This window comes from Pseudophryne corroboree, chromosome 1 (genome assembly GCF_028390025.1).
Source record: "Pseudophryne corroboree isolate aPseCor3 chromosome 1, aPseCor3.hap2, whole genome shotgun sequence".
NCBI classification, from domain to species: Eukaryota; Metazoa; Chordata; class Amphibia; order Anura; family Myobatrachidae; genus Pseudophryne; species Pseudophryne corroboree.
The window spans coordinates 78,759,949-78,780,420 of NC_086444.1; the positions used below are offsets into that span (position 1 = coordinate 78,759,949).

At 45.9% G+C, this 20,472-nt stretch overlaps 1 protein-coding gene across 1 annotated transcript in view; it reads left to right on the forward strand.

Moving 5' to 3' along the window:
• IL7R (interleukin 7 receptor) overlaps positions 1-20,472 on the forward strand; it is a 130,444-nt gene that overhangs the window by 61,718 nt on the left and 48,254 nt on the right. Inside the window, exon 2 of the mRNA XM_063960813.1 lies at positions 9,526-9,661. Coding sequence (XP_063816883.1) covers positions 9,526-9,661 — 136 coding nt within the window. The remainder of the gene's footprint in view (positions 1-9,525; positions 9,662-20,472) is intronic.

Here is a 20,472-nt window from a genome sequence, read left to right on the forward strand (position 1 = left end):
TGTATTGGTAGAGGCAATTGACTGATTTTCGTCTTTTGCTGGTTTCTCTATTAACTTTGCCAAGTCTGAAGCCCTGGCCATATTTGGCCAGGCAAGACTGGGCTGGGCTAGACACTTCCCGTTTACATGGGCCCCCTCGCATATCACATTTTTGGGAGTGGCTCTACCGCAACATCTCTCCACCCTCTATGCACGTAATATTACCCCGATCATACATAAAATCCGGAATGAACTTAGCCTATGGCAAAACCTTCCCCTTAACGTGTTAGGGAGATGCAACCTGTTTAAAATGGCAAGCTTCCCGAAACTCCTGTATATTCTTCAAATGACTCCCATTCTTCTCACTAATTCTGATTTATCTTTACTTAATACCCTGCTCTCCAAGTTTATATGGAACCGTAAGCGCCCCAGAATAAGTCTTAAAAAATGTTGCAATTTGTACGTCAAGGGGGGGGGGGGGGGGGGGGTATGCCTACCAAACATTAAACAATATAATATAGCCTGCTTGCTACGTTCTGCCATGGACTGGCTCAGTGGCAACAATGTATTTACAGATACCAAGTTAGAATCTCAGCTTTGTACTCCCCTCTCCCTTGGTTACCTTCTACATGCCCGGCCCTCTCAAATAAAATCTTCCCAATTTGACAACCCACTATTGTCTTCCACTATTAAGGCGTGGAAAATGGCTAGAAAAGCTCTTGGTCTCAAATATTATTACTCAGTATCTCTACCCTTGCTTGGAAACTTGGAGTTCCAGAATGGTACTGCCTCTTTGCCTTTTAGTGCTTGGTGCTCCTCTGGTTTAAGACCTTTACGTAACCTGATGACACCTTCTCACACTCCTTTGCCATTCCAGGAGGCTATTGAGAAATATAATATCTCGCCCCTACATGGATTTTACTACTCCCAGGCTATACACTATCTTACGTCCGTTCTCCCTCACCTTAAGGAACAAGACTTTATTAACCCCTTAGATTCTCTTTTACGCTCCAATACTTACTCCATATCTTCTATTTATGCCAGTACCCGCTTGGAACTAAACCCCCACACTGATTTTCCTGACCTAGCGAAATGGATCTCCCAAGTTCCTACACTCACAGTAGAAAACCTGTTAGATACTTTTCTTGCGACCCTTAAACTAATACCGTCAAGTATATATCAGGAAATGGCCTATAAACTGCTACACAGGGCATATATCTTGCCTAAACAAGGTTTTCTAATGGGTACATCAGATAGGGCCGGATGTAATAAATGCCCAGCGGTAGAAGATGATTTTTTCCATTGTCTCTGGGCCTGCCCTGCTATTCAAAAGTTCTGGCACACCTTACACCATTATGGCACCTCAACCTTAGGCATCCCCTTTCAATGTACTGTTCCCTGGGCCCTCTTTGGTCACCTGTCGGACCAACATGGAATTCCACGCACTGATAAAAAATTGATAGTTTTACTTTCAGCAGTGGGGAAAAAAGTGATATTGCAACAGTGGATCCATCCTAGCTCTCCTACTCTTTCTATGGCTACCTCTAGGCAGAGGGGTATCTAGGGTAGGGTGAGTGTGCGCCTTGGCAGGCCCAGGAGAGGGGGGCGCCGGCGGCGGCAGGGGCATCATGCCCCACTCGCCCCCGTCAAGCCAAAATGTGAGGGGAGGAGAGCGCAGCGTCTCTCCCTCCCCTCACCGCCGCTTCAGAACTAGCAGCGCTGCTGTGTCCGGTCTCCGGCGGCGTTAGCCAATCAGAGCTTGCGGACTGGCTCCTGATTGGCTGCCGCTCCGCGAGCTCTGATTGGCTAGCGAACCGGCTCCAGATAGCCGCCAGAGACCTGGAGCGGTGAGGGGAAGGAGAGGCGCTGCGCTGTGCTCTCCTCCCCTCACATATCAACAAGCGGTGAGTAACTGGGAGGGGGGCGCACAGCAGGGCATGTATCTGGCACTAAATGGGGCATGTAACTGGCACTGAGTGGGGCATGTAACTGGCACTAAATGGGGCATGTAACTGGCACTGAGTGGGGCATGTAACTGGCACAGTGGGGCATGTATCTGGCACTGAGTGGGGCATGTAACTGGCACTGAGTGGGGCATGTATCTGGCACAGTGGGGCATGTATCTGGCACTGAGTGGGGCATGTATCTGGCACTGTGGGGCAATGTAACTGGCACTGTGGGGCAATGTAACTGGCACTGTGGGGCAATGTAACTGGCACTGTGGGGCATGTATCTGGCACTGTGGGGCATGTAACTGGCACTGTGGGGCAATGTAACTAGCACTGTGGAGCAATGTAACTGGCACTGTGGGGCATGTATCTGGCACTGTGGGGCAATGTTACTGGCACTGTGGGGCATTGTATCTGGCACTGTGGGGCATGTATCTGGCACTGTGGGGCAATGTAACTGGCACTGTGGGGCAATGTAACTGGCACTGTGGGGCATGTATCTGGCACTGTGGGGCAATGTAACTGGCACTGTGGGGGAATGTATCTGGCACTGTGGGGCATGTATCTGGCACTGTGGGGCAATGTAACTGGCACTGTGAGGCATTGTATCTGGCACTGTGGGGCATTGTATCTGGCACTGTGGGGCATTGTATCTGGCACTGTGGGGCAATGTAACTGGCACTGTGGGGCATGTGTCTGGCACTGTGGGGCAATGTAACTGGCACTGTGGGGCATATATCTGGCACTGTGGGGCAATGTATCTGGCACTGTGGGGCAATGTATCTGGCACTGTGGGGCAAGGTATCTGACACTGGGGCAATGTATCTGGCACTGTGGGGCATGTATCCGGCACTGTGGGGCATTGTATCTGGCACTGTGGGGCAATGTAACCTGCACTGTGGGCCATTTTCAGTGGCCACACCCCTTCTGGTGTGTGGTCACACCCCTTCTGGTGCGTGGCCACACCCCTTCTGGTGTGTGGCCACGCCCATTTTCCTTAGGCGCGCGCACATGCTTCTTTTGGTGTTTTTTGTTGTTGTTTTTTTGGGGGGGCGCCATTTTCCATCTTGCCCTGGGCTCCGAAAACCCTAGCTACGCCTCTGCCTCTAGGTTACTCTTTTTATTTAATATGGACTGGTTGGAGGCCTCTATCCATAAGGAAACCCTGACTCCTGCACTTTTTAAGTGCTGGGATAAATATATTTGCACCCTTCCGCCCCACACTAAGCTAGCAATACATAAATGTTTCCAATCCAACTTTTGGTACTCTCTCCGACAACTTGATAGCTGATCTCTCTGACTAACAGCCTCCTCTCTTCCCCCTCCCCTTCTTCTTCATTTGTGCTCCCCTTTCCACACATTTCTTCTTTTCTTCCCCTTCTCTCCTTATTTCCTTTGTTTCTTCCCTGGCGGTTTGGATGGACACTTCTATGGACGGATCGGTGGCCTGTGGCTCTTGGTAGGTGCTTTTGTTCACTTTGTTCTAGTGTTTTTGTGATATATTTTTTTCTTTCTTTTTCTTTATTTGTACTGTCAGAATTGAGTGTCAGTTTTTAGTCAGTTGTATTCAGCCCCATTCTTAATATAATACAGCCTAGCTGCCGCTCTTCTGGTGGTTTGCAGTTTGTTTTTGTTGATTATTTAAAAAAATTAGAAAATTTCCTCCGCTTACTTACATATGCTGTATACTTTTATTTCCTTTATCTGAGTATTTTGGTGCTGATATGTCTGGTATATATGCTGTTGTTCTCTCATTTCTCTACTGTGTTTTGAAGGTATTTAATAAACATATTTTGAAAAACAAAACAAAAACATGGGCATAGAGTGCCAGTCATCTGTGGCCCAGGGCCATCAGGAGGGAGGTACAGATTGGGCAATGAAAATACGCATGTGCTGGGGGCATGTGCACTCCATTTCTGCTGTTGCTATTTTACACATGGTTTATGTTTTTCTTCTTGCTGTTTGTTAACTACTACCACTTTTGAGCAATGATATTCCGCACATGATTCCTGGTAAATTTCTGTGTTGTATTGTTTTCTATTGATAGTACTTGCGAGTTGGTTATTGCTAATACATTACTAATTTGCAAAACATTTTTAAACAGAAATAACTGCCGTATGTTTGTGCCGCTGCTCTGCTGCTTAGTTTAGCCAGCCCGGCGTGTTGGTGAACAATATTGTGATCTGTGAGGTGGTCAACATTGACTGGAAATTAATGTTATTGAGGTTAATAACACTGTAGGAACAAAAAAAAAGGTCCCAAGTTATGTGATTTTAGATTTTTTGTCAATTAAAATAAAAAAAATAAAAAATACAGATCTAAAACCCAAAAAACATAAGGGTGGTTTTGACAAAACCATAATCTAAAACCAAAATACAAAGCTAATACAGATCCAAAACTAAAACATGGAAGTCGGTGCACATTATATTAATGTAATACCCTGAAGTATTACAGGAATTGGGGACCCCCTGTTTTTTTTTTATTATGGAAGTTTAAATACTGTCCCTATACAGCCCTATAGTATGACAGGGCTGAACTTTACCTGACCCTGTCAGCTCTGGCAGGGATAGTTTGGCGCCACTGCATTTTATTTTTAGCCCCCCTCACTCAGCAACTCAATTCCCCGGTAAACTGGCCCCTCATTTATTGCCCCCCCTCCTGGGTTGTAGGGCAGAGTGACCAGGGGGTGGTCTGTTGCTGGGGCCCCAGGAGCCAGTCATAGTAGAGGAGAGGGGAGGTGGAGGAGCACCAGGACCCTTAAAAGCAGGTCCCCAGGGCGGGAGGAGAGCCCAGAGGAATGGGAGTCAGCCTACCTGGGAGTCCAGCTATGTAGTGCCCCGAAGGAAAGCAGTGATGCCTATCCACTGCAGAGAGGAGCCAAGTATCAGGGCCAGAGGATCAGGTTCTCCCGCTGGAGCCTGCCTGCGCCCAGTCCAGGAAGCCGCACTGCCTAGCCGAAGGGGAGAAGAAGTGGTGCCCGCATCGCTGCCTGCCATGGACGGAATGCCGGAAAGAGCCGCCGCTGGGTAGAAGACTGCAGTGTCGTGCCAGAGAGTGACCTGCAGACCAGCGAGGCCGTGGATGACCCACCGTTCCCAGGATCTCCAGGAGCGACAGCGGGCGGCCAGTGACGGGGAGCGCAAGCATCGCAGAGGACGACCCTGGAAAGAAGAACCCCGGCGAGGACTCCTAGTGGCTGGGAGATGACGGCGCGGACCGACGGCGGGAGGACGGCGCAGAGAAGAGGATCCCTGCGACCACTGGTGTGGACCGGAGGCTGCGGCAAGGAGAAGATCCCGGCTGGAGTGGCGGAGGATGCTGCGGCTGGAGCTGGGAGTCCATTGCCGGCAGCTGAAGAGGACAGCGCGGTGGGGAGAACAAGCAGCGGACATCTGTTAAAGGGCAATACAAAAGAAAATTGAAGCGCTGATTGGTCATATATGAGAGAAGAAGGTCACATGGAAAATCACATATTTATTTAAATAATAAAAGAGAGTAAAAATTTTTAAAAAACACAATGTGAAAAAAATTGGAGAACACAATTGGGTGTTAGATCTCGAAACAGCTGTGCCCCTCTCAATCTCAGTGGGAATTAATGAGTAGAGTTCAAACCTGTTCCAAAAGACAGTCCCCTATTAATAGACTCTGGGTTTCCCGTTAGTAATCCATCGTGTAAATATTTACCACCAGCAGTTGTCCAAGGTGTTTAAGCGGTTGGCATCCGCAGAAGCTTGTCCCTTGTATGGCTGTGTAAAGGTTCCACGGTGGAAAGATGTCCTTCTAACGGGGTCCGCAAATGGAGGCAATGGTGGGGACCTGGTCCAGGTAGAAATTCCTCAGGAGATTGAATTGTAGACAGTGGGCACGCACAGCAGGGACAAGCTTCTGCGGATGCCAACCGCTTAAACAGCTTGGACAACTGCTGGTGGTAAATATTTACACGATGGATTACTAACGGGAAACCCAGAGTCTATTAATAGGGGACTGTCTTTTGGAACAGGTTTGAACTCTACTCATTAATTCCCACTGAGATTGAGAGGGGCACAGCTGTTTCGAGATCTTGTTTCGAGATCTAACACCCAATTGTGTTCTCCAATTTTTTTCACATTGTGTTTTTTAACATTTTTTACTCTCTTTTATTATTTAAATAAATATGTGATTTTCCATGTGACCTTCTTCTCTCATATATGACCAATCAGCGCTTCAATTTTCTTTTGTATTGTGTTTGTGGCTTGGGGGTCTGACCAACCCCCTTTTGTTTTAGCTGCTGTGTTGCACCTCCCCAATCAGCGCCTGGAGTAAAATCCACCTTTGGGTGTTTTTCCTTCTCCTTTGCAATCTGTTAAAGGGCGCATCCCCGGTGCGGTGCTCTGCATCCCGGGTGGCGCCAAAGATGAAGAACCAGCACCCGATCGGAGGTGGCAGAAGCGCCGCAGCTTCCAGGGTGTGATTACTCCATTCCCTTCCGCTGGGGTACTCTGCCCTGTTATGCCCTTCAGCTGTTGAACTCTGCCACTGACACCTTCCGCTGCACAGAACTCTGCAAACGGGAAACCAGTTAATTTGTAAAAGGGGGTAGGCTCACCCCCTCCGGAGGCCCCACAGGTTATTTAAAAAGGGGGTAGGCTCCCCTTCGTTAGTGACCCCGGAGTTATTTATTAAGGGGTAGGCTCCCCTTCATGAGTGCCCCTCACTAATTAACCCTTCCGCTGCATGAACTCTGCACTGGGGGACATAGTGTAACGAGGGGGTAGGCTCCCCTCATTAATCAGTGCCCGCAAGTTATGTTTTTTTAAAAGGGGGTAGGATCTCCGCCCAGCAGTGCCCCGCAGTATATATATTTAGATAAGGGGTAGGCACCCCTTCTGTTTCAGTGATAGGGATAGGCTCAGTTAGAGCAAATTTGCCTATATCTCATGTATTTATCTGTTATTGAGGAATGCTGATGCTCATGGTTCATTTATGCAAGCTCCGCTCAGCAGTGTAAAAGCTGATGTTAATGCAATGAACTGCTATTGAGGAATGCTAGTACTTGTGGTTCTTTTATGCAAGCTCCGCCCAGCAGTGTAAAAGCTGATGTTAATGCAATTATTTGCTATTGAGGAATGCTAGTACTTATGGTTCTTTTATGCAAGCTCCGCCCAGCAGTGTAAAAGCTGATGTTAATGCAATTATTTACTATTGAGGAATGCTAGTACTTATGGTTCTTTTATGCAAGCTCCGCCCAGCAGTGTAAAAGCTGATGTTAATGCATTTATCTGCTATTGAGGAATGCTAGTACTTATGGTTCATTTATGCAAGCTCCGCCCAGCAGTGTAAAAGCTGATGTTAATGCATTTATCTGCCATTGAGGAATGATAGCACTTATGGTTCATTTATGCAAGCTCCGCCCAGCAGTATAAAAGCTGATCTTAATGTATTTATCTGCTATTGAGGAATGCTAGCACTTATGGTTCATTTATGCAAGCTCCGCCCAGTAGGGTTATTCAGGCCATAATACCTGCTGAAGTATTCACGCTGGTTGTACGAGACTGTGCTTTATTTAGACGCCAGCTTGCTCACCTGTTCCCACAATATACCTGCTTTTGTGTGAACGCTGGTTAAACGAGACACCAGCTTGCTCACCTGTTCACGCAATTTACCTGCGATAAATGGGGTTGTTAGTTATTAGTTACTAAACAATGCTATCACTGTTGCCCTTATTTTTAATAATAAAATGGAGTTGGATCTTGTTATATGTGTGTTGTCATTGTGTCCGAGGGGTAAAGCAGGTCAGCCACTCTGATCACCCGAACCTGATTTATATTAGCACCCCACAATTAGTTCAAGTTTCCGGCACCGGATTTGTGGGTGTTACATTATTATTATTATTATTATTATTATTAGGAAGAGTGTACATCAATATATCGGAGGTGAAGTTCACAATGAATTGGGTTCCAGAACTCCTACTTGCTGTCAATCCTCCTCCACCAGGACCATCCCATCAGCACTTGGAGTGGGGGGTGCTCAGACATAGAGGGCCTCATTCGGAGATGCAAGCAGCTGATTTTTTTTCAGTCTGCGCGTGCATCTCCATGGTTACCTCTTGGAGACGCAAATTTAAATTGCACGCAGATAAATGCATTTTCGGCATTTCTGGGTGGTAACAGGAGGTGATAAGCCAGACATGGACTGGACGCGGTCAGCGGCTGCATTTAAAGAAACAGTTGCACTGACACTGGCCAGGTTAAGACGGAGATTCTGTGCCACCTTAGAGCTGGTGTAATCTCTGATGGTGCGACCAGTGGTGCATCTTTATGTGCACAGCGGCAGATTAGCGCCGCAGCCGGTGGCTGTCACAGTAGGATGATCTTTGGCCATGGCATTAGCATAAAGAGGCGAAAGCAGCTGCAGCAATAGGATCAGACCCAGAGGCTCAGAGTCACCAGGATTGTTGTGGTAAATCATTGTGGTGCAAACAAACAAAAGGTTGTGTCTTTTACTATAATAAATGTAGATATGTTTTTATACAGTATACAGCGGGCCTGATTCCGAATGCAGCCACATATACCATAGCAAGTTTTTGCAGACTGCGAATGCATCCTTCTGTGATTATGAGTTAGGCAAATCGCAGAGGTTTCTCTCTTTGGCCTCAGCTGCGTCAGGCCCTTGCACCGTATGGCGTACGGACACCCAGCAAGTGTGGGCACTTCTGTATTTCAGTTGTATCTCTTGCACATAGAATGTGATGTAAGTGCCAGTGATGACGGCTGCTTCATTGTATGGAAGAAGAGTGTGCATCAATGTGTAGTCGCAATAGCATTCCACTTGCCATCTACCTGCGTGCCACTTAAGGAGGGTACACACTAGGCGACGTGCTCTATGAGCGACGTCGCCTAGTGTTTCCCCTCCCAGGCCGGGGCGGTCGGCGTCTGGGCATACACACTGAGCGATATGACGACCATATCGCTCAGTGACGTCACTTGGAGGAGAGTCCAAATTGAGCTGCCTGCACGGCCGACAGCGAGGGTCGTTGACGACCCATGGGGCCGCGCATTGCTGGTCGGCGGCGGCATACACACTTGCTGAGAAGGTGAGCGACGTTGATCAGGAAGGGTGAAAAATAAATGAGCAACGTCACTCATTTTCTCAGTAAGTGTGTATGCCCCTTTAGGCCCAGTGTGTTACAGATGCAGCAAATCTTGTACTCAATTATTTAATTCCTCGTCACAAAGCGATAGTGGCCTCCTGTTTGTAAAGAACACTTTTTTGAAACATTTTGAATGGGCTACAAGGAAAATTTATTCTAGCCTAAAACACTAGACAAAATGATCTCAGTATCAGCCAGCACCAAAAGCTTGACGCCTGCGAATGAATTGTAGACATTTCCGCAAACATGGCAGCGGATAACTGCTATTATTGTAGTCCAGAGATGTGCCAGCAGGACCCCATGTGATGCGGCCACACATATAGCTCAATAGGTTATTGTTTACATTAAATGAAGTAATATGAATTCAGGATGACATGTGAACAACATAATAGTGAAACTGTGACTAAAGAGACAAAATGGGCAGCAAAAGTTATTGAATGTGTAACTCATATATTTATCTTTCCTAAGATGATGAAGAGGTGGAAGGAGAAGCGAGGATGGCTTTCCAGTGTTTCACCAAGTTTCGCATAAATAATACAACAGTCTTTTGTACTGCTACCAACATAACTGCAGACAACAGACAGCCGGTTCGTTTCAAACTATGGTAGGTATGGACCATGATATTGTAGTTCAACAAGTGTTTAGATGGTGAGAAAACGCATATGCACAGTATAAGAGATGTGCGGTTCGGATTTTGTGAAATATGAACAACCCAGAACTTAGGGGAGCCGAATGTTTCTGAGTCCCGGCTCGGATCTTCCTGCCACACTCTGATCCCAAAACAAGGCAAAAGGGCATGTTCCCATTGGCGGATCTCATGTTCCTGACATCTTTTGAGTTTTCCTGGCTGTTACAAACAAAAACCTACAATAATAAATCAGTTATTTTAATTAATTAAGAGTGATGCCACATATATATATATATATATATACACATGGGCGTAGGGAGGGCGGTTCCGGTGGAGCTCGAGCTCCAGGCACCATGACACCTTGCTACACCTCTGTATATACATACCTTACAACTTTACTGTAGCAGAAAGAGGGACTCCTGCACGCCCGCCGGAGGAAAGGGGTGTGGCTTTAGAAAATGGGTGTGGATTCTGAGAAAAGGTCGTGGCTTCGTGGTAATGCAGCGATCGCGAGCCACGGCCCCCGTTTCTAGTCACTATGGGGGCATGGCCAGTGCTCTGCAAGCTGCTGGCATGCCCCCGCTCCCTCTATCTGCGTGAATAGAGGCTGTGTGCGCATGCGCACATCGTCTATTCACTGCCACTATGATAAGCATAGCAGTGAGTGCAAGAGCCTCCAAATTGCCACCCTCACACACACCATGGGACACTGCTGCCTGCGGGTTGGACAGCGGGACAGTCCCCAAAAAATGGGACTGTCCCACGAAAATCGGGACAGTTGGGAGGTATGCTATATATTGTATTCATATTATTAGCTGGGTTGTGTTACTGTCGGGTGCCTGGCTGATACATACCGTCTATCTGTATATTAGAAAACAATTCTCATTATTGAAGTTGACCGTTTGTTCCTGCTACTGTTATTAAAAACTAATACAAGTGTTGCAGCGTATCATATTAGCTGGGTGGTGTTACATAAACAATACATGCTGGGTGCCAAAAAATGTAATGTGGCAAGGAAAGGCTCAGGCTTTTATTTGTGAGTGGTGGTCCTGCTACTGCCGTTTAACACAACAAAAGGCCTATTGCGGGATTTGCGAAAGCCAGGGCCAAGCACAGTCAGTCATCTTCTGCAACCTCGCATTCAACACCAAGATGTGTCACCTTTAAAACAGACAAATCATTGCTCAAAAAACAAACAAAAAAAACACTAAGGTTGAAGAATAAATTGTGTGGTCAGAAACTTCACAAATCCCTGGGGAGAGTCTAAGGGTGTCTATGTTAGCTATGTCTAAGTCTGACATGTTCCAGATGTGATGATGAATAACAACACTGTTAGCCACCAATTAGTAGCTTGGTTTGTGGAAGTCCAAACAAATCAAGCACTTCAACCACAAAAGTGGAAGTCCTTATAGCTGAAGTGCTTGGTTTGTAAAACTGTGCATGTCCTTTTCAATATACAACATAAGTGTGGGTGGGAGGGCCAAAGGAATTCCAATCTTACACCACTTGTGGACTAAATTTAGGGGGAAAAAAACATGGTATTATCCATCATATGTTCACAAAAACGGGTGTTTCCGCACAGGTACCATACGACTCAAACCCCCATAAATATAATAATCTCAAAATGAGAGTGTATCTGGACAAAGGGGGGTGTGCTATCAACTACCTAGGAAGCGTATATTGTACCAAGTAGAAAAAAGAAAGGTAGTATTATGGTGCATTAAGTCGATAAGCTAGTCGATGAACTAGACAGTAATCATTAAAACTTAACTTTTAATAGTTATGAATAAATGCAAAAAACTCCCCACCTAACAAATAAAAAAGCGAAATTTTAAAAAATAGAGAGTAATCTTATGATGTCTCTCAGTCACCAATATTGTATGATAATAGAATTGGTGACTGAGAGACATCATAAGATTACTTTCCAATCACAGTAGACAGATTGATATTTAGATCTACTATTGACTTATAGCAGGTGTCACTACAGACATCCCAGCGTTAGATTTTAATATTTCATTTCTTATCTATCTCTATTTTTTAATATTTCGCTTTTTTATTTGTTAGGTGGGGAGTTTTTTACATTTATTCATATCTATTAAAAGTTAAGTTTTAATGATTACTGTCTAGTTCATCAACTAGCTTATCGACTTAGTGCACCATAATACTTACCTTTCTTTTTTCTACTTGGTACAATATTATCCATCATACTCAGACACTCTGCTGCACATGGAATATTGTGTCCAGTTCTGGGCACCGTATTATAAAAAAGGGGTGGTATTCGTGTGACCGGCGGTCGGGATACCGACAGCCACATGACCTCCTCCAGCATCCCGACCCCTCACTATCCCGATGGTCAGCATGCCTACCAACAGGGACTATTTCCACTCGTGGGTGTCCACGACACCCATAGAGTGGGAATAAAACCCATGGCAACTGCAGGTCGCCACCGAGCCCGCAGCGTGACGAGCGCAGCTAGCCCGCAAGGGGCTTGCTGCACTCGCCCCTCCATCGGTATGCTGCCGGGATCCCTGCGTCGGTATGCTGAGGAGACCGCCGGTCAGCCATACTACACCCTAAAAAAGATATTGGGGTACTAGAAAGTTTACAAAGAAGAGCAACTAAACTGATAAAAGGGTTAGAGTCTCTGGAGTACGAGGAAAGGCTCGCTAGGTTAAATATGTATACACTAGAAAAGAGGCGTCTAAGAGGAGACATTATTAATATCTTCAGATATGTAAAAGGTAATTACAAGGAGCTAGCAGCGGATTTGTTTATTAAAAGAACTCTATATAGGACGCGTGGGCACTCGCTTAGGTTAGAGAAGAGGAAATTCCGTACACAACATAGGAAAGGGTTCTTCACGGTAAGGGCAATAAAGATTTGGAACTCCCTGCCGGAGAGGGTAATAATGACAGACTCTGTAAATGTATTTAAAAGCGGATTGGACAAATTCCTAACTGGTAAATGTATCCAGGGCTATAGCATTTAGCATATTGACATTACATTATCTGGGAGTGGTAAGAATCATTGTTTACATTTGGTACTAAAACATTACTCCAGCATACACATTTATAATATGAATAGATTAAGGCAGAATACAGGTTGAACCCGATGGGCAGTTTTCCTCTTTTCAGCCTCACTGACTATGTTACTATGTTACCTCATAAATGTACTATAGGGATCTGTTACACAATAAGGAAAGAGGGCCAAGGGGGGAAGTATTGCCATCAGGTTAGCCTCCTAATATTTATTAGTGTGTAACATAGGCTGACTTGGAGTTTGCAGCTCTGCAGTGAAACCATTCATTTTCTTGTCTTCTCTTTCAACCCTTGTCAGGAATCTATGGCTGTTAACATTATATTCATTTATGGCATTTTCTCTTCCTAGTTGCTGCAAAACAGAATTATCTAATGTAATTAATTGCTTTAAAAAAAGAGTAAATCAATTTTCATTAATAAAATGTAATTAATCAATTTTTATCAATAACTTAATTCAGCAATCAATCAATCAATCAATCAATGCCTTACCTGCCTGCCACTACATACTCCACCTCCATTTCCCAGTACTGCCATGAGGCCTCTTCTTGATTAATGAAAACATTCTTTTGTTGAGGTTGTAGATGTGCTGCGTGTTTGTGCCGCTGATCCCTCGTTCCGTTTAGCCAGCCAGTCTGCTGCAGCCTTTGGCCAATATTGATGTATAATATTATGAGCTGTGAGGTAGTCAAAATTGACTGGAAATAAAGGGAATTAACAAAAAACAAAAAACCAGGGTCTCTAATACTTATAGATCTCACAGCGATATTGCAACTTGATAAGAACTAACTTTGACAGCATAGGCCTGTAAAAACGGAGTGGAAGGGAGCTTGGCTAAAAGCATGAGATCATCCTGAAAATGCTGATATACGGTACCTTACTGGGAATTATGTACTTCAGCAATGGGACTAATACATAGTTGTTCACAAAACAACTATGTATTAGTTGTTTTGGCACTGGCTAGGGGTGCAGTTCATGGAAGGGAGTACCACCTAGGATTTTTAACCCTTAGAGGATTTGTGGCTGGCTTTTCGTAAATTACCCCAGCATTGCCTTTTTCTCAAGGCTCCATCACAGTTGCCTTGTCCCTGAAATGCAGCGAGCATGATGTTGCAATGCAGGTGAGTAGAAGTTTTAGTTAGTCAAGTTGCTCACTTTTCCAGGGGCACCGAACCATAGATATGGTAGTATTTTCCACCCATATCAGCAGGGCAAGTGCTAGGGTGTTCGGCACCCTCCTGCAAACTATAAATTTGCGCTGTCCCTTCCAATACTTCACAAAGGGACAGCGTCGCAAATAATAGAGTGGTCTCACAAGGAAGGGGTGTGGCCACACAATAGTACAACCAATTCAAATTATGCCACAGTAGCGTCCCTTATACACATTATGCCACACAGTAATGCCACTTTGAACACATTTTACCACACAGTTATACCCCTTACACCTTATGTCATATACAGTAATGACTCTTACACATTATGCCTCAGTCAGCAATGCCTCTTACACATTATGTAACACACAGTAATACCCCTTACACATTATGGATGCTCTTTACACATTATGTCACACACAATAATATCCCTTACACATTATGAAATGCCCTTTACACATTATGCCACATCTGGGGCCAGTTGTGAACCACTGCAGCCATTCCTGATTAGCTGCCGGTACTCAAGCTTCAAGATGGCTGGGAGGAGGTGACACAGTGACTGGTACAATACACACAGGGGCTGACACAGTGACTGAGACAGAACACGGGGGGTGACACAGTGACAGAACATGGGGGGTGATATACAGTGACTGAGACAGAGCACAGGGATGATGGCACAATGACTGGAACAGAACATGGGGGGGGGGTCACAGTGCCTGGGGCAGAACACAAAAGGGGTGACAGTGATAGAACCCAAAAGGGTTGACCATGGCTGGGACAGAATACAGGGGGGCTGTGACACTGACAGAACACAGGGGGTGGTGGTGACAGTGACTGGGACAGAACACAGGTGTGGTGACAATGACTGGAAGAGAACACAAAGGGGGTGACATAGTGACTGGGACAGCACACGGAGGGGTGACATAGTGACAGGGACAGAACCAGGACCAGCAACAGAAATCTCAGGGCCCGGTACACTTGTACCTCTATGGGTCCCCTCTCTCCCTCCCTTTTCCCCTTTAGTTTACCCAGGAAAGATAAGATTTTATATATATATACATATATATATATATATATATATATATATATATATATAGCTGAAGACAGCACTCAGAGGCTGCTAAACGATGTATAAGTGGATTTAATTAAGTCAACAGCAATCCACATCCCCGCAACATTGACTTAATTAAATCCACTTTTACACCATTTACCAGCCTCTGAGTGCCGCCTTCATCTGTATTCTATTATAGAGACAGGCCTATTAAGGAGGGCACAGGAGCAAGTAAGCCCTAATGGGACATCACAGAGTGCCAGATTCATTGTAAAAGAGATAAATACATATACATATCTAAATATATATATATATACACACACACACAGTATATGTATCGTCGGTCCGGCACTCGACTACATAAATTATAGCCACCCGTGCCTCCGCAATAGGCGAGGTATAGAATAAGAAGAACAGCGGCACTCAGGTGGTCTTTGTAGAATAAGCAAAGTATATTATTATACAGACATAGTGTACTCCAACATTTCGGGGCGTGTAAGCCCCTTTGTCAAGGCACTCCCCGAAACGTTGGAGTACACTAGGTCCCTCATTCCGAGTTGTTCGCTCGCTAGCTGCTTTTAGCAGCATTGCACACGCTAGGCCGCCGCCCTCTGGGAGTGTATCTTAGCTTAGCAGAATTGCGAACGAAAGATTAGCAGAATTGCTACTAAATAATTCCCTGCAGTTTCTGAGTAGCTCCAGACCTACTCCTAGATTGCGATCACCTCAGTCCGTTTAGTCCCTGGTTTGACGTCACAAACACGCCCTGTGTTCGACCAGCCACTCCCCCGTTTCTCCAGACACTCCTGCGTTTTTACCTGGCACGCCTGTGTTTTTTAGCAGACTCCCTGAAAACGGTCAGTTTCCGCCCAGAAACACCCACTTCCTGTCAATCACACTACGATCACTTGAGCGAGGAAAAAATGTTGCTCGAGCTTGTGTAAATCTACAAAGTTTTGTGTGAAAGTACTTAGCGCATGCGCGCTGCGTACCATGCGCATTTTTGCTGTTTTTTTCACTTAATCGCTGCACTGCGAAAATCTCGGAATGACCACCTATGTCTGAATGACAATATACTTTGCTTATTCTACAAAGACCACCTGAGTGCCGCTGTTCTTTTTAATAATTTATACATATATACATATATATATATACACACACACACACACACACACACACACACACACACACACACACACACACACACACAGCTGGTGCCTTCACATGAAAGACATGAAAGTTAGGTAGATACAGTATTAGTTGTGCTGCACTCATGGCTAAAATAAGTTGCACAATACTGCGGAAAGTTGTCAGTACAGGTTGAGTATCCCTTATCCAAAATTCAAAGTCACACATTTTTGGGTCCCCTGCTGAGATAATGACATATATATTATATATTATGTATTTGTGTCATTATCTCAGTAGGGGAACCCAAAATGTGTGACTTTGAATTTTGGATAAGGGATACTCAACCTGTATTACATTGGATTTAGATGAAATAAATATACGCTTACGGCACACTTGGTAGGGAGGGTTTCTGCAGGTGCGGAGCAGACACACAATGCTCCTGCAGCTTGCTTCTTGTGCTTAGACAGGTCGCCTCTGTCCCCTGTATGCTGCCCGTGGCACTGGAGACAGAAGATTTTCAATGCGGGCGCAGCGATGGCAGCATCATTGCGCTACACACAGCAAGTGATGGGAGTTGCTGGGGAGGGGGTCAGCGAGCGGGGGGGGGGGGTCATGTGGTGGCAGATGGATGGCTGGTGCGGTATGCATTATAAATCTAAGTTAGTCGCAGCTGGCTCATTTTGTGCCCCTCCGTACCTGGGGGTCCCTCTGTACCTCTAGCCTGGGAGGGGTGTACCCTTTGTACCCCCCTGTCGCCGAGCATGGACAGAACACAGGGGACAATGACTGGGACAGAACACAGGAGGGGGTGACAATGACTGGGACAGAACACAGGAGGGGTGACAATGACTGGGACAGAACACAGGAGGGGTGGCAAGGATTGGGACAGAACACAGGGGACAATGACTGGGACAGAACACAGGAGGGGGTGACAAGGATTGGGACAGTACACAGGAAGGGGTGACAAGGATTGGGACAGAACACAGAGGACAATGACTGGGACAGAACACAGGAGGGGGTGACAATGACTGGGACAGAACACAGGGGACAATGACTGGGACAGAACACAGGAGGGGGTGACAAGGATTGGGACAGAACACAGAGGACAATGACTGGGACAGAACACAGGAGGGGGTGACAATGACTGGGACAGAACACAGGGGACAATGACTGGGACAGAACACAGGAGGGGGTGACAATGACTGGGACAGAACACAGGGGACAATGACTGGGACAGAACACAGGGGACAATGACTGGGACAGAACACAGCAGGGGGTGACAATGACTGGGACAGAACACAGGGGACAATGACTGGGACAGAACACAGGGGACAATGACTGGGACAGAACACAGGGGACAATGACTGGGACAGAACACAGGAGGGGGTGAGAAGGATTGGGACAGAACACAGGAGGGGGTGAGAAGGATTGGGACAGAACACAGGAGGGGGTGACAAGGATTGGGACAGAACACAGGAGGGGGTGACAAGGATTGGGACAGAACACAGGGGACAATGACTGGGACAGAACACAGGAGGGGGTGACAATGACTGGGACAGAACACAGGAGGGGGTGACAAGGATTGGGACAGAACACAGGAGGGGGTGACAAGGATTGGGACAGAACACAGGGGACAATGACTGGGACAGAACACAGGAGGGGTGACAATGGCTGACACAGAATACAGAGTGGGGTGACATCATGACTAGGACAGAACACAGAGGGTGGGTGGGTGGGTGACAAAGTAAAAAGTCACACTGTCCCTGATGGCCGGCGGTCCGCACCCCCCTTATTATTACCTATGAGACCTGGTGACTCTCGGATACCGAGAGACTTCCAGGTATCTGCAATGATGCAAGATCCCAGAGTCTCTGTATATATGATAACCCGGCCGCTGCCCCCACATTCTCTCCCACTACTCAGTGACAAAACTCACAGCCACGGCCCGCAACTGCCTGCTGGTGATGCCGCTGACCGCCGTCTCAGCTCACGCACTGTGTGGTGACACCCGCCGCTGTAAGGAGTCTGGGGTCTTTCTGGCCACAGTGCAGGAGTAGTGGGCAGGAGGGTGAGCGGCAGCAGCAGCAGCAATATGAGGCGCTGCAGAGCGAGACAGACCGGGGCAGAGCTTACTGCATTTCACTAGAGGGGGCTGCTGTAGTCTGGTCTTCTCTCTATCTGCACAGCTGCCGGCGCCGCTGCCTGACATACAGTGACAGGCGCAGCTGCCGGCAGCAGCAGGGGGGGCAGGGATGCAGAGCAGGGGGAGCGCCTCTCCAGCCAGGCGCCTACCTGCTTTGTATCCTTTTGCTGAGCGGGATGCGCCGGGCCTGCATATCCGCTTAAGCCTCTGGTTAACGTCTAGAACAGATCACAGACATTTACTGCACATTCTAATTCACCCATGTTGTAAATGGTTTCTTTTATGTGTAAGAGTATTTGCCATTAGGCATCAATGTACTGTACATAAACCTCTATTGCAGCAGAAACAAATCTCACGTACACACTCAAAAATACCAATTTGCTAAAACACACACACAATAGCATAATGATAATCTATGCCCGAACAATGAAAAAAGCACCAATCGGTGTCAGGGGCAGTTCCGCAAATAGCCAATGACAAGACTTTGCTAATGCGCCCATCGTCATCATCCGTTGTTTGCACCTACCCGTGACCACCCGACAATAATACTTTATATCTGTAAATGTATCTCTTTCCCTGCATTGCATAAGATTGCAATTATGCACAAAAGTCGTTACTGTGCTTAAGTTCAATCAGACGCATGTGCGGTGTGAACAGTCACAGATGCAGCCGCTTTTCTTTGCTTTTGATTGTGACTCTAGATTAGACCTTTGGAGATTAAAGATTGATTAAATAAAATTATATAGGTATGTACTACAATGAAGAAAAACTATTCTCTCTCAGTGAGATACTTATCCCACCCCTGGAACAGTGCTCTGAGAAAGCGGTCTGCTGCACTGAGAAACGCGTTGCAGAGACATCAGCACTTTCTTTCACCTGAGAAATCCATTTCTATTTTTTTTAGTTATTTTATTTATATTTTCATTTTATGATTTTATTACTTTTGTTGCCTATGTTGTTTTAAAATATGGACTTTTTGTGGTGCTACCAAGGGCGTAGCTACCATAGGTGCAGGCAGTGCAGCTGCTATGGGGCCCAGAGCTAAGAGGGGCCCACCTTCCCTGTCACAGTTACATGTGTTATATACATTTTTCACCATTGGGTGATACATAGCGGCCCTTACAAACTTTTGCCTTGGGGCCTGCAACATATCTTGGTATACCCTGGACCTGCTCATTGTAATGTGTTATAAAATGAACTGGAGGGCATTCTAATGTTACATAATATAAACTGGGGCATTGTAATGAACCAAATATAAAGTGGAGGCACTATAGTGTTGCATAATATGAAGTTATAAAGTGGAAGCACTAAAGTGTGGCATAATATGAACTGGGGACACTATAGTGTGGCACAGTGGCATAATATGAACTGGGGCACTGTAATATGGCACAATATGAACTGGGGTTGCTGTATGTTATAATGTAAATTGGGAGTACTGTGTTCCATAATGTGTACTTTCATCCCTACAATGTGACATAACGTGAAGTACGGCACTACTATGGTTCAGAAAATGAACTAGGGCACTTCTATGGGGCATACCATTAGAAATTGCCCCATAGAAGTGCCCAAGGTGTCTCTCTACAGTATAAGCACGTTTTATAAACACCTGGGCCAGTATTTACTAAAAATCCGAGTTTGGTCGATTTGTGGGTTTTTTTCTAAGTCCCAATCCGGGAATTCACTAAGCACCAATCTCGGCAGTGTCTGGTCTATTCGTAATGGTTTGACTGACAACGTCCCGAAATATGAATGAATAGACCATCGGTCAAACGCGGCTGTTATTTCATAGAATACGGGAATTCACTATTCATTCGTATTTGAGTGTTAGTCTCTGAGGGATCAAATGCGGTCGTATTTTTTTGCGATTCGTTTAAAAAAGCGGCAAAAAAATAGACCTGCTTTTTTCAGTCGTGTTTACATGTGTTGGCAATAAAAAATCACTCACACCTGAATTAGGATGCCTATAAAAGGATGTTAGGCCCATTTCAATACACCTACACTCAGAAATGGCAGCAGGACTGTGGGCCAGTGATCTTTTGTGTGCTGTGGGATTCCTCCGACTCAGACATCAGCCTGTAAGTACCCAGGGCCAAGAAACTGAACATGGTCAGCAGGTTGTACCGGTTCCGCGGAGGCTGCGCAGTGTTATGAACCACAGGTAGTGGTTCATTCCTATTTTATGTTTATAAGTTGTCTTGCAGGCCAGGATTTCCCGTTGCTCTGTTTAAGAATACTCTTGTTTGCTGCCTCTGGTGAGTCTGTGTAATTGCAGCTTGTTC